Source organism: Phyllobates terribilis, unplaced genomic scaffold (assembly GCF_046119375.1).
Source record: "Phyllobates terribilis strain yellow unplaced genomic scaffold, ASM4611937v1 Scaffold_11__3_contigs__length_659146591, whole genome shotgun sequence".
In the NCBI taxonomy this organism is placed as follows: Eukaryota; Metazoa; Chordata; class Amphibia; order Anura; family Dendrobatidae; genus Phyllobates; species Phyllobates terribilis.
Genome location: NW_027362771.1, coordinates 330813838 through 330828983, shown reverse-complemented (window position 1 = coordinate 330828983; position 15146 = coordinate 330813838). Strand labels below are relative to the sequence as shown.

General features: G+C 46.0%; 1 protein-coding gene across 2 annotated transcripts in view; it reads left to right on the top strand.

The window, feature by feature from the left end:
• Positions 1–15146, top strand: part of LOC141166213 (stimulated by retinoic acid gene 6 protein-like) — a 106213-nt gene that overhangs the window by 25550 nt on the left and 65517 nt on the right. For both annotated transcript variants that reach the window (XM_073652681.1, XM_073652682.1), the window contains one exon: positions 7417–7513. In XM_073652681.1, coding sequence (XP_073508782.1) covers positions 7417–7513 — 97 coding nt within the window. The remainder of the gene's footprint in view (positions 1–7416; positions 7514–15146) is intronic.

The following is a 15146-nucleotide window of genomic DNA, read 5'->3' as shown; positions in this document are numbered from 1 at the left end:
AATACTTGGTCAGGGCTCCTTTTGCATCAATTATTGCATCAATGGCGTAGCATGGAGGCGATCAGCCTGTGGCACTGTTGAGGTGCTATGGAAGCCAAGGTTGGTTTGATAGCAGCCTTCAGCTCATCTGCATTGTTGGGTCTGGTGTATCTCATCTTCCTATTGACAATACCTCATAGATTCTCTATGGGGTTAAGGTCAGGCGAATTTTCTGGCCAATCAAGCACAGTGATACTGTTGTTTTCAAACCAATGTAGGGATTTGTACTCACTGGGCCGCGTTGGAGGTAGGCACAGGTTCACACAGTGATGCAGTCCGCGGATTCATACAAACTGGTGGTTTATTTAGTGTCCATACACCAGTGAGGAAACAAAAGTAACAGCCTTTTCCTGGCATAAAAAGGAATAACAGAACAACGCTCAAAATAACAAGCCCATGCAGCATGGCCTCAGCTGTTTAAACAAAGTGCCTTCCTCTGCCTCCAGCAGAGTCTGAGCAGCACATGCAAGGTCTGCTCACCTTGCCCAACACACACAGACAGACTGAGACAGGTGCAACTGTCTTAAATCAGCCTTCCAAGACCTGGACTGGAGGTAAGTGAGCAGCTGTTCCCCCCCAGCTCTTTCAGCTGCTCGTAAAACCCGGCCCTGTAATCCGAGCCCATTAAATTCCTTTCAGCACTATGTGTGCTGAAGCCTGCTTCTCCGGGTCCTTCATCACCAAAGCCTGGCACTTCGGGGACACATACCTCCCGTCCACGACCTGTCCGGCAGCCACCTTACATCCCCCCCCACTGCCCAAAGCCATGGGGCTTGGCACCTTCTGTCACCATACAATAAACCCTTGACAAGGCATCAGCATTCCCATGTTGTTTCCCAGGCCTATGCTCTACACGGAAACTAAAATCTTGTAGAGCCAGGAAGCACCTAGTCACTCTGGCATTGTTCCCCTTCTTTTCTCGCATCCACCTCAGTGGGGCATGCTCTGACACTAACCTGAACCTTCTACCTAACAGGTAATACCTCAGAGTGTCTAACACCCACTTAATGGCCAAACATTTTTTTTCTACAATGGAGTAGTTCTTGTCACAAGTGGAGAGCTTCCGACTAAGGTATATTAGAGGGTGTTCTTCTCCGTTAATCTCCTGGGACAAGACTGCTCCAAGCCCGACATCCAATGCATCCGTCTGGACCACAAACTCTTTGGAGAAGTTGGGCGCCACCAAGACTGGCTGTTTACAGAGGACCAGTTTCAAGTCCTGGAAGGCCGCTTCTGCTTCTGGGGACCACTTGGCCATAGCTGACTTCGTCCCTTTCAGAAGATCCGTCAGCGGGGCTGCTATCAGGTCAAAGTTAGGGACAAATCTTCGATAATAGCCCACAATGCCTAGAAACGCCCTGACCTGCTTCTTCGAGAGGGGCTGTAGGCAGTTCAAGATCGCCTCGACCTTATTTATTTGTGGTTTTATTTCCCCTCTACCAACCACGTACCCTAGGTACTTGGCTTCCTCCATCTCCATGGCACATTTCTTCGGGTTGATAGTAAAGCCTGCCTTCCTTAGGGCATCAAGTATGGCTTGAACTTTGTCCAGATGACTTTCCAGTCCTGGCTGAATATGACAATGTCATCTAGGTAGGCCGCTGCATACTTTTTGTGGGGTGCTTAGATCCAGGTCATGGCTCTCTGGAAGGTGGCCGGAGCTCCCTGCAACCCAAATGGCATCCTGACATATTGATAACATCCGTCTGGCGTAGAGAAGGCTGTCTTCTCCTTGGCCTCTTTGGACAGAGTGGTGATGTACCGAGCAGGTCCTAGCCTTTCGATAAACTCATCTACCCTAGGCATTGGGTAGGCGTCGAACTTCGAGACCTCGTTCATCTTCCTATAGTCGTTGCAAAACCGCCATTCCCCATCTGGTTTCAGCACTAAGACTATAGGACTGGACCATCCAGTTCTGGACTCTTCAATGACTCCCAGGTTAAGAATCCACTTCACTTCTTTTGAGATCACCTCTACACGAACATGAGGCTCTGTGAGTACCTCATGCTCGATGGCCTGAGTGAGTCCTTGCAACTCCGAAAACAGGTTATTATTTTGCTGCAGCAACTCTTTGCACTGTTGCTTTCGGGCACGTGACAGTGACTCTGCCACCTTGACCTCTTTCACATCGGCGTCAGTCTCAGCCACTAAACAGGGAGCTTCCATGGGCTCTCTATCTTGCCATGGCTTAATCAAGTTAACATGGTAAATTTGGTAGGGCTTCCTCTTCCCCGGTTGGTGGATTTTATAGTTGACTTCCCCCACTTTCTCTACCACCTCATAGGGGCCCTGCCACTTGGCCATGAACTTGCTCTCCACTGTGGGCACTAGCACAAGCACTCGATTTCCTGTGTTGAACGGTCTCACCCTGGCCGACCTATTATACACCCTGGACTGTGACTCTTGTGCCTTGAGTGGTTCAAACGGGGAGAAACCTGTGGAAGCTTGGGGAACTTCCCTGATGGCGAACAACAGATAGGGAAGCAGACAGTCCCAGTCTCGGCCATCCTTTTCCACTGCTTTCCTAACATTGCTTTCAAGGTTTTGTTAAACCTCTCGACCATTCCATCCGGGGATGGTACACGGAGGTTCTCAGTTGTGCAATCTGCAAGGTCTTTCACAATTCCCTCATTATCTTCTACATAAATGGAGGTCTTTGGTCTGTTAGGATCTCCTTAAGCAACCCCGTTCTTGAAAATATGTGGACTAACTCCCGGGCTTATACACCTAGCGGAGGAGTTTTGTAGTGGTACGGCCTCCGGATACCATGTAGCATAATCTAATACCACCAGGATATACTGATGCCCTCAGGCGGACTTGACCAGAGGCCCCACTAGATCCATTGCTGTGCGTTCGAATGGAACCTCGATGACGGGTTTGGGCACTAGGGGACTGCGGAAGTGGGCCACTGGGGAGGTTATCTGGCATGTGGGGTAGGAACGACAATAACTTTTTATTTCTCTATAGCAACCTGGCCCGTAGAATCTCTGGAGGATCCGTTCCTGAGTCTTGTCTGCACCCAGGTGACCACCCAACACAAGAGAATGAGCCATGTCTAACACCCTGCGTCTATAGGGCCCTGGCAGCAGCAACTGTTCTATTACCTCACCCCTTGGCTTTGTTACTCTGTACAGCAAATCCCCATTCACAGCAAAATGAGGGAACCGAGTGTCAGCCCCCGGTTCCTGAGGCACCTCATTTAACACAGTAACATTTTTAAAGGCCCCTTTCAGAGTTAAATCCCTGAGTTGGGCAGTTCCAAAGTTTCCCTCGGACACCTCCAGCTCATGGATACTGGCCTCAGGGGATGTTGCCTCATCACCCACAAACACACACATGGGAAACTCATCTACCATGTTCTGCGGGTAAGTTTCTTTAGGGGCGATCTGGCTGTCGTCCGAGCAACCAGGTGTCCCTGCTTTCCCCCACATTTCCCAGAATAATGCAAAGTCACGTCCAAATATTATGGGATGCAATAGGTCCTTAACGACCGCCACTCTTCATGAGATGTGGTGCCACAGTCCATGTTTACATTCACCTGGGCCACAGCATAGTTCTTAGTGTCCCCATGGATACACCGGACACCCACCACCTTCCCAGGAACCAGTCGATGAGGGAGTGTGGCCCTTATCAGGGTCACCAAACTTCCTGAGTCCAATAGTCCAGAGACTTGTACCCTGCTTACTGACACTGAGCATGCCTGAGGGCCCTCGCCATGTTGAGGAACTGCGCTGCAGGCGGCGTAGGCAAAATAGGAGCAACGCCGGCCCATGTTGCAGTCCATTGGCTCAGAGTTTATGGGACACCGGGCGGCAATATGGCAAGGGGTATGACATCTCCAACACACTATATTATGGGATGGGACCTTGGGCAGCAACTCAAACCCCTCCTGAACTCTAGGATGCCCCCCAGGTGTGGCTTTAGCTCCCTTCTTTTGGGTGTCCGCCGCCTTTTGAAAACCCCATATTGAGAGGCTACGACCCCTTGTTTACCCAATGAACTCTCAACCGCCTGGTATCTTTCCACCAACCCCACCAAGTCATCGGCATTATGGGGATCTCCCTGGGCTACCCAGGATTGCACCAACTTCAGAAGAGATTGGATAAACCTGTCTATAACGACCTTCTCCACCATCTCTGCTGGGGAGAGAGATTCAGGTTGCAACTATTTTTGGACCAGGTGTAGGAGGTCGAACATCTGGGACCGGGGAGGTTTGTCACTGCAATAGGCCCAGTGGTGCACCCGTTGCGCCCTGACAGTCAGAGTTACTCACAAGCATGCCAAAATCTCAGTTTTCAACTTAACGTACTCTTTTGCGTCCTGCAAGGCCAAGTCATAATAGGCATTCTGCGGCTCGCCTGTCAAATATGGCGCCAGTACCTCCGCCCACTGCTCTGGAGGCAATTTCTCCCGCTCTGCCACCCTCTCAAAGACTGTCAGGAACGCCTCAACGTCATCACTCGGGGTCATCTTTTGTAATGGTCTTCTTACCGTCTTCCTGACGTGTGAGTCATCACCTGGATCTGAGGATGTGGCGGTTGTCCTGCCACAGATGTGCTCTGCCAGGATTTCCATTTGTCTTTGCTGCTGTTGGATCTGCTGCATCAGAAATTTAGTTGTTTCCTGCTGCTGCTCCCGTTGCTGCTGCTCCCATTGATGCTGCAGCTGCTCCCGATGCTGCTGCTGCATGCTCTGCTGGCTCTGCTGCTGGCTCTGCTGCATGCTCTGCTGGCTCTGCAGGTACTACTGCTGGAACTGCGCCTGCTGTACCTGCTGTTGCTGAAGTTGATGCTGGTGCTGCGCTTGTTGCGCCTGCTGTGCCTGCAATAGATGTTTAAGCAGGTCATCCATTTTGTCTGGCGACACTTGCTGGCTTACGGCCGACTTCACCCAGGACATATATGTCTTCTTGTAGCAGTCACAATGCCGCTTGGGATCTGTGCCTGTGCTTCTAGCACCAATTGTAGGGATTTGTACTCACTGGGCCGCGTTGGAGGTAGGCACAGGTTCACACAGTGATGCAGTCCGCGGGTTCAAACAAACTGGTGGTTTATTTAAACAAAAGTAACAGCCTTTTCCTGGCATAAAAAGGAATAACAGAACAAAGCTCCAAATAACAAGTCCATGCAGCACGGCCTCAGCCATTCAAACAAAGTGCCTTCCTCTGCCTCCAGCAGAGTCTGAGCAGCACATGCAAGGTCTGCTCACCTTGCCCAACATACACAGACAGACCGAGACAGGTCTTAAATCAGCCTTCCAAGATCTGGACTGGAGGTAAGTGAGCAGCTGTCCCCCCCCCCCCCCAGCTCTTTCAGCTGCTCGTAAAACCCGGCCCTGTAATCCGAGCCCATTAAATTCCTCTCCGCACTATGTGTGCTGGAGCCTGCTTCTCCGGGTCCTACATCACCGAAGCCTGGCACTTCAGGGACACGTACTTCCCGTCCACGACCTGTCCGACAGCCACCTTACACCAGGTATTGGTACTTTTGGCAGTGTGGACAGGTGCCAAGTGATGCTGGAGAATGAAATTTCCATCTCCAAAAAGCTTATCGGCAGAGGGAAGCATGAAGTGCTCTAAAATTTCCTGGTAGACGGTTGAGCTGACTTTGGTATTGATAAAACACAGTGGCCTACACCAGCAGATGACATGGCTCCCCAAACCATCACTGATTGTGGAAACTTCACACTAGACCTCAAGCAGCTTGGATTGTGTGCCTCTCCACTCTTCCTCCAGACTCTAGGACCTTGATTTCCAAATGAAATGCAAAATTTAATTTCATCTGAAAACAACACCTTTGACTACTGAGCAACAGTCCAGGTCTTTTTCTCCTTGGCCCAGGTAAGACGCTTTTGGCGTTGTCTATTGGTCATGAGTGGCTTGACACAAGGAATGCGACACTTGTAGCCCATGTCCTGGATACATCTGTGTGTGGTGGCTCTTGAAGCAATGACTCCAGCAGCAGTCCACTCCTTGTGAATCTCCCCCAAATTTTTGAATGGCCTTTTCTTAGCAATCCTTTCAAGGCTGCGGTCATCACGGTTGCTTGTGCACCTTTTTCTACCAATCTGTTTCCTTTCACTCAACTTTCCATTAATATGCTTGGATACAGCACTCTGTGAACAGCCAGCTTCTTTAGCAATGACCTTTTGTGACTTACCCTCCTTGTGGAGTGTGTCAATGACTGTCTTCTGGACATCTGTCAAGTCAGCAGTCTTCCCCATGATTGTGGAGCCTACTGAACCAGACTAAGGGACCTTTTTAAATGCTTTGGAAGCCTTTGAAGGTGTTTTTTGTTAATTATTCTAATTTACTGAGATAATGATTTTTGTGTCTTCATTGGCTGTAAGCCATAATCATCAACATTAACAGAAATAAACACTTGAAATTAGATCACTCTGTAAGGACTCTATATAATATGAGTTTCACTCATTTTACCTTTCTATGCAGTTAAAGGGGTTTTCCCACAAACAAAAGTTCATTTTACACAATAGATCCTTGAATAATAATAATTTCCACAATGGGATGTGTTTAAATAAAATGTTTCTGTGCTGAGTCAATCTTATAAATGTGCCCTGCTGTGTACTGTGTAATGTCTCTGTCTCACTGTGCAGGTACATGGTCTGATCATACCACAGCTCCTGGGCAGGGGGGGGGGGGGGGGCAAAAGAGTATACAGAAATTACAGCATGGGTTTGCAAATTATTCTTTCTTTAGAGTAAAACATTGTTTAAAAGCAGGCATAGAAATGTTTTACCAAACAAAAAAAAAATCAGCTGTGATCTCATGCTCATTTATAAGATTATCTCAGCACAGGAATATTTTATTTAAACACATCCAATTGTGGAAATTATTATTATTCCAAAATCTATTGATTAAAATTAACTTCTTGTTCATGGGAAAACCCCTTTAATTATTCTATTTTTCATTAGGTTTATGACATCACGTAATTAAAACCTGACTAGCAGAATCCTTCTAAGCTCTATGTACAAACAGGAGGTCAATTTTCCCTGTATGAGTCATAAGTCACTGCAAAAGTCCCTGGCAGGGTGGAGGATGAGTAGCTGGGTCAGGATTTGAAGAGGGGAAAGATTTATACATAAAGCAGAGAAATGAAAATAATTAACTTGGTAGAAAGGCAAAATGAGCAATTCTAAGTACATAGTGCTATATAATATGATGATTGCAATAAATTAATAGGATAAAAACTTTGATGGGAGTGCTTCTTTAAGGTAATCAACAAGTAGATAATTAGGCATTTTTTTCTATTTCTAGATTATGAATCTAAAACAATATTGCTACTAATACATGATTGAACATTATTATGCAATATTATAAATGATTACTGTTAATATGTGCTGTTTTTTTTTATCTTTAAGATTCACCACCTCCAATGACACCAACAGTCAAATCATGGGCATCTGTTTCAAATCTATTCGAATGGATCTCTTTGTCCATTTTTCTCTTATCCCTGCGGTAAGTCATTGTAACAAACCATTGTGTGCCACATACTCAGCCGCATTCCAGTTTTTTCAATTCCTTGGTGCACCGAGACTTAACTGTATCTCACAATCAGGTTGCACATGTTTGGAGTTCCATAATGAGCAGATGGGGCTGTGTAACACAGACGGCATTTGACCGTAAAAACAATGACCACCATAATCTCCAATCAATGACAGTGGCATTTAAATAGCACGATTGCCATTGCCCTCTTGCACTATCTCCCACTGCACCCCAACAACGTGATTGTGGGGAGCTGATGGGTTTACAACAGAGGGGGGGCCTTCTGAAGTCCCCCATTATTACAATGTTGGTCCTCCTATGAAGCCCAGTCACTGGTTGGGTTACATAGGAAGACATCAATTTAACTATTAACTGCAATACTGTGGTATTCTCGTATACAGTATGAACAATCAAATTATTGCAGGTTCAGGTCCAAGAAAAAAAGAAAGAAAACATATCCGTCGGTAAATGTCTGATCTATCAAAATGTAAATATATAATTATTTAAACCTTACATTAAACATTGAAATGCGAAAAAAAGAAAATGCCAGAATGGGTTTTTTAAAACTATAGTTCTGCACCAAAAATACAATAAAAAGTGATAAAAACGTCATATGTATGACAAAATAGAGTCAGTAAAAACATCAGCTCAGTGCATTAAAAAACAGCCCTCACACAGTTCCATTGATAGAAACATAAAAAAATTATAGGTTTAAAAAAAATGGACAGATAAACCACATTCTAAGGCCGCAATCACACGTTCAGTATTTGGCCAGTTTTTACATCAGTATTTGTAAGCCAAAACCAGGAGTGGGTGATAAATACAGAAGTGGTGACGTGTTTCTATTATACTTCTCCTCTGATTGTTCCACTTCTGGTTTTGGCTTACAAATACTGAGGTAAAAGTCTCAAATACTGAATGTGTGAAATTGGTCATAGAGAAGAAAGTTCTGAATTTTTTTTTAACCATAAATAAAAATAAAACTACAAATTTGTTATTGCTGCAATCAAAGTGACGTGGAGAATCATATTACTATTATTATTATTAGAAACATTGACAGAATTGCATTTTTTTCACAATTTCTCTCCATTCGTAATTTTTTGTTTTGCATTTTTTAGTACATTATATGGTAAAATTAATGGTGTGATTTAATACTCCAACTCATCCCGCAAAAAACAATCCCTCATACAGCTTTGTCAACGGACAACACAAAATGTTAAGCCTCTTGGAACGGGGGGAGAAAAAAGCAAGGCTGCAAAAAGAAAAAAAATCTCATGACGGGGATAATCTCATGAAGGGGTCAGGCTATGGATCATCTTAAAATTATATCTGCTTAGCACAGGGCATTCAGATGGGAATCATCACTAAGCATTTTGGTGATCACAGACAATCAGTATTTTATCTCTGTATAACAATATCTGTATACAAAATGGAACTGGAAAGATTTAACCCCTTAATGACTGGAGCATTTTCCGTTTTTGTTTTTTGCTCCCCTTCTTTCCAGAGCCAGAACTTTTTTTATTTTTTGGTCCATATGGCCATGTAAGGGCTTATTTTTTGCAGGACGAGTTGTACTTTTAAACGCCATCACTGGTTTTACCATATCGTGTGCTGGAAAATGGGAAAAAAATTCCAAGTGCGATGAAATTGCAAAAAAAAAAGCAATTTCACAGTTGTTTTTTTTTGTTGCTAAAACTGACCTTCCATTATTATTCTCCAGGTCATTATGAGCTCTTAGACACCAAACATGTATAGGTTCTTTTTTATTTAAGTGGCGAAAAAAAATTCCAAAGTTTGCTAAAAAAAAAAAAAATGGCGCCATTTTTCTGGATTTGGAGCCAGATAATGGCTTATTTTTTGCGTGACGGGCTGACATTTTTATTGATACCATTTTGGAGTAGATCCGATGTTTTGATCGCCCGTTATTGCATTTTATTGCAATGTTGCTGCGACCAAAAAACGTAATTCTGGCGTTTGGAATTTTTTTCTCGTTACGCCATTTACCGATCGGATTAATTATTTTTTTATATTGATAGATCGGGCAATTCTGAACGCGGCAATACCAAATATGTGTATGTGGGGTTTATTTTTTATTATTTTATTTTGAATGGGACAAAAGGGGGGTGATTTAAACTTTTACATTTTTTTATTTTTTTTAATAATTTTAAAAACATTTTTTTCACCTTTTTGCTTGCTTCTATAGTCTCCATAGGAGACTAGAAGCAGCAACTGTCTGATCGCCACTGCTACATAGAGGTGATGAGCAGATCGCCTCTATGTAGTAGAAATGCTCACTTGCTATGAGCGCCAACCACTGGGTGGTTCTCATAGCAAGCGAGACATGACAACCACAGGGGTCTGCTGCAGACCCCGGGTTGTCATGCCCACACATCGGTGACCCGCGATCACGTGACGGGGTCACCGATGGGCGGGGCTAATGCCACGCTGTTAAATGCCGCTGTCAGAGATAGCGGCATTTAACTGGTTAACAGCCACAGGTGGATCACGATTCCACCCGCGGCTGTTGCGGACACAAGTCAGCTGTAAGAATCAGCTGACATGTGCCCGTTTCAGTGCGGGCTCACCGCCAGAGCCCCCGCTGAACTGTCCTTTCCGACGTGGTACGTACTATTACTGACCACGTCGGAAAGGGGTTAAATTACTAATAAATGTATATTGTTTAGGAAATCGTAATGTTATGATTGATTTTTTTTTTACTTTCTACATCAAAGACCCTCAACAATCCACAGCATAAGGATTGTCGAGCCAGATAGTAAGGCTATATGTGAACTCAGCCTTACCTGTACAGCTGGTGGTCGGGAGAGTTATGGTCCCCATACATATTCGACTAACGTCGGCCAATATCGTCAAGTTTGGCCGATATTCTAATGTGTAAGAGGCCCTGGATAACTGATTGTTGATGGATATGTCGATTGGGCATATCTGAATTTGGACTGCCAATCACTTTGTTAAATCAGAAATAAGCCATTGCAGGCATGTCTATAGCTGATTTTTTTCATAGAGAACATGGGAGGACGAGTGAGCGCTCTTGTGTATGGGAGAATTGGAAGAGATGCCTGTCAGTCCAATGATTGAATGAAGCTTGGTTCACTCGACAACCATCTAATGAATGCATATCAAACTCTAGCTCATGGGCCACATCTGCCCGCTGGGTGGTTTTATTTGGCCTGTGACACCAGAACCACCACCCCTATATGGGGCCATTATTCTGGAGGACTATGTGGTGCCCATAATACTGTATGGAGGACTATGTGGGGCTCATTATTCTGTATGGAGGACTTTGTGGGGCCCATTATACTGTATACTTATTGGCACACAACTTTGTCCAAGTTTTTAATTTTGGCCCACTGTGTGTTTGAGTTTGACATCCCTGATCTAATGTGTATGGCCGACTTTTCTGTGCAGGCAAAAACTTTAAAAAGATCTACTTCCCCCTTTGTTTAATTGATGAGTGAGATTCCAGACTTAAGACGATATCATATGCTTGATGTATGCCTTCATTTATTATGATAGAAATATGTCGTTAAATCAGATGTCATCATATTTATGCTTTTGTGTTTCAATCGAGTTGTGTAGAGCCTCTCTTTTCTGCATTACGAGTTGAGAAGTTCTGCTGCAAGCAGATGTAGCACTATTTATGAGACAACCTTCTACACTGGCACTGGTCATGCCTGTGTCATATTAAATATACTTTCCGGCAACTCTTCCATCTGGCGTGCAACAATATGGAATTGAGACTAATCTGCGGCCCAGCATGGTGGAAGTTCCTTGTCCTTTTAGACTAAACAACAAAAAAGTATTCTGGTGATTAACTAATAGCAGCCATCAAATAACAGTTATGAGAGTTCAGAGTCGTCTGTATTAATTCTCTTACTGAAATAGAGGGCTTATAACTTTTCTTTAAAAGCTGTTATTGATGCGCCCCCTGGGCCGTGGGGTACTCGGTAGCCGGGCCGGTGCTGTATCGGGGTAGTCACGGTGGCAGTGACCCGGTCCGTGACCCAGGGCAGTCAATTAAAGGGGAATAATAAAAGGGGAATAAAGTTTTTATAGAGATAAAGTTTGTGACGCCACCTGTGGTATTGTCACGGGTGTGTTGCCACGAAGATCGTCACGAGTACACAGCCTGACTTCTCGCAGCTGACTTGTTGGTGCTTTGTGTTTTTTCGGCAGTGAAGGAGTTAATTCTCTCTCTCTCTGGGCTAGCTGAGGTCCAGCCTCGCCCAGCTGCAATCAATGCTTCTTTAGTGAGACTCCTTCATATTCCTGCAGGTCTGTTTGGGAGGTGTCGGTGAAAGCTTTTCATTCAGACTCACAGAGCGGATCGTGGTGTTTGGAGTTGCTGAGATAAGTGTATTTGGAAGTGTTTTTTCCCTTTCCTCGCTTTATCATTTATCTCCTTTCCCGTTGGTGTTCCCTCTGTTGTAGTTGTGTAGAAGTTGTATGCAAGGTGGTTTTGGTTTTTCCCTTGTACTGTCTCGTTCGTCTAAATACTGTGTGTGGGCATATTATTTCTGGTTCCCAATTGTTGTGATCGGGGTCCTTCTCAGGACTAGATTACTGAGGTGCAGGGATCCTCAGGAGGTAGGGGTTACGCTGGCGGCCTGGACCTCTGTACCTTTAACAGTACCTCCAGGTTGAGGGATTAGTCAGGGCCCCAGCTTAGGGTCAGCTTAGGCCCCCTACCTCCAGTATTCTGTGACAGTGACATTTTCACCGACCAACTTAGTTTTTCTCCAGCTACCATGGATCCAGTAGCCGGTCTAGCTCGGCAGTTGCAGAGTTTGTCCATGGGGCTGGCGGACGTTAGGTCCAAGGTTTTGCATCCTCTGGAGCAAGCCGGACCAGAACCTAAAGTAGCTCTCCCTGACAGGTTCACTGGGGGGCGGGACAAGTTTTTTGTTTTCCGGGAGGCATGCAAATTGTACTTTCGGCTGCGGCCTCGGTTATCGGGCAGCGAAGAACAAAGGGTGGGAATTGTCATCTCGCTCCTACAAGGGGACCCACAATCTTGGGCGTTCTCTCTTCCCCCAAGCTCCCCGGTTCTCCAGTCAGTGGATAGGTTTTTTGCTGCTCTGGGACTCGTATATGATGACCCAGATCGGATCTCCCTTGCTGAGTCTAAGTTACGTAGGATTCAGCAGGGAGATCGTCCGGCGGAGGAATTCTGTTCGGAGTTCCGTAGGTGGGCCACGGACACCCAGTGGAATGACCCGGCTCTTAGGAGCCAGTTTTGTCATGGTTTATCCGACAAATTACAGGATGTGTTGGCACAGTATGACTCTCCCGCGTCACTGGAAGCCGCTATGGCCCTTGCCATTCGCGTTGACAGACGGCTTCGGGAGAGGTGCGGGATAACTCTACCCCCTGTAATGTCTCCACCTCCTTCAAGGTCCCCTCATATGGTGGTTCCCCTGGTCAGTCCGGAGGAGCCTATGCAATTAGGAGGGACATCATTTCGGGGAAGGGGACCGGTGGAGCGCCATAAGACAGGAAGGTGTTTCCTCTGCGGGAAAAAGGGACATTTTATTGGGGGGTGTCCATCCCGTCCCTTGCAGAGTAAAGAGTCGTCGAAAAAACTGTTGATCCCAGGTTGTGTGGTGGACGGCAATCTGGGAGTAGGTATTTCGTCCCTAGGTTCGTCTCAGTTTCTCGTACCGGCGGAGGTGGTGGTGGGTGCGAGAACTGAGAGGATATCTGTTCTTCTGGATAGTGGGGCCGGGGCTAATCTGGTTGATGCTCGGTTTGCCCGGGTTCAAGGTATGCGATTGAGTGAGTTGGCTAAACCCATCCCCATATTCTCGATCGATGCCAGGCCTCTCGGTCAGGGAAGTTTTTTGCAAGCTGTGCATGGCGTAAAACTTCAAGTGGGGGCAATACATAAAGAACTGTTGTCTTGCTACGTGTTGGAGGGTCTTCCCACTCCTATAGTGTTGGGCCTTCCTTGGTTAGCTAAGCATAACCCGGTTATTAATTGGCAAACCAGAGAGATAAGCCAATGGAGTAAATTCTGTAATAAAAACTGCATGAACACGGTCATCGGTGCGGTTACTCCTTGGGTCTTACCTCCATTTCTGGCGGACTTTGAGGATGTATTCTCGGAGAATGGGTGTCAGGAACTACCTCCTCATCGCGAGTATGACTGTTCTGTAAAACTGCTCCCTGAGGCCAAGTTACCTAAAGCTAGGTTGTATAACCTTTCTGGTCCTGAGAGGCAGGCCATGAAGGATTATATTTCTGAAAGTCTGGCTAAGGGGCATATTAGACCTTCATCTTCACCGGTGGCCGCGGGGTTCTTCTTTGTTAAGAAGAAAGATGGAGGCCTACGCCCTTGCCTGGATTTCCGTGAACTTAATCGGATTACGGTCCGAGATCCGTATCCGCTCCCACTTATTCCCGATCTCTTTAATCAGATCGTGGGCGCCAAATGGTTCTCTAAGTTGGATCTCAGGGGGGCGTACAATCTGATTAGGATGAAGGAGGGGGATGAGTGGAAGACGGCTTTTAACACTCCGGAGGGGCATTATGAGAACCTTGTCATGCCATTCGGTCTGACTAATGCCCCGGCGGTGTTTCAACACTTTGTTAATGATATTTTTCGCCACCTGGTGGGACAGTTTGTTGTCATATATCTGGATGATATCTTAATTTACTCGCCGGATCTGGTGTCTCATCAGGAGCACGTTAGACAGGTGTTACAGATCTTGCGGGATAATAAACTGTATGCCAAGTGGGAAAAGTGTGTGTTCGCCGTACAGGAACTCCAGTTTTTAGGCTTCCTGGTTTCAGCGTCCGGTTTTCGTATGGACCCTGGGAAAGTGCGGGCAGTTCTTGAGTGGGATCGGCCGGAGAATCTTAAGGCACTACAACGTTTCCTGGGGTTTGCTAACTATTACCGGAAGTTCATTCGTAATTTCTCGTCCATGGTTAAGCCTCTCACAGACATGACTAAAAAGGGGACGGATTTTTCTAGGTGGTCTGACAAGGCTTGTCAAGCATTCTCCTCCTTGAAAAAATGTTTTGCCTCGGCACCCATACTCATTCAACCTGATGCGTCTCAGCCATTCTTTGTAGAGGTAGACGCTTCCGAGGTAGGGGTGGGAGCAGTATTGTCACAGGGTTCGTCCCCTGGTAAGTGGCATCCGTGCGCCTTTTTCTCTAAAAAATTGTCGTCCGCTGAGAGGAATTACGATGTCGGCAATAGGGAACTCTTGGCCATTAAGTTAGCTTTTGAGGAGTGGCGCCATTTTTTGGAGGGGGCAGTTCATCCGGTCACCGTCATCACCGATCACAAGAACCTGCTATATCTGGAGTCCGCTAAACGTCTGAATCCCAGACAAGCTAGGTGGTCATTGTTTTTTACCAGGTTTAATTTCGTCGTTACATATCGTCCTGGGTCTAAAAATGTAAAGGCGGATGCCTTATCTCGTAGTTTCCCTGGGGCCGGGAATACGGACGACCCGATTCCTATTCTTCAGGAGGGGGTGGTGGTTTCGGCAGTATGCTCTGAGCTGGAGGAGGAGATATTGGAGGCTCAGGGGGACGCCCCTGTTGGACCTCCGGGGAGACTGTTCGTTCCAGATCA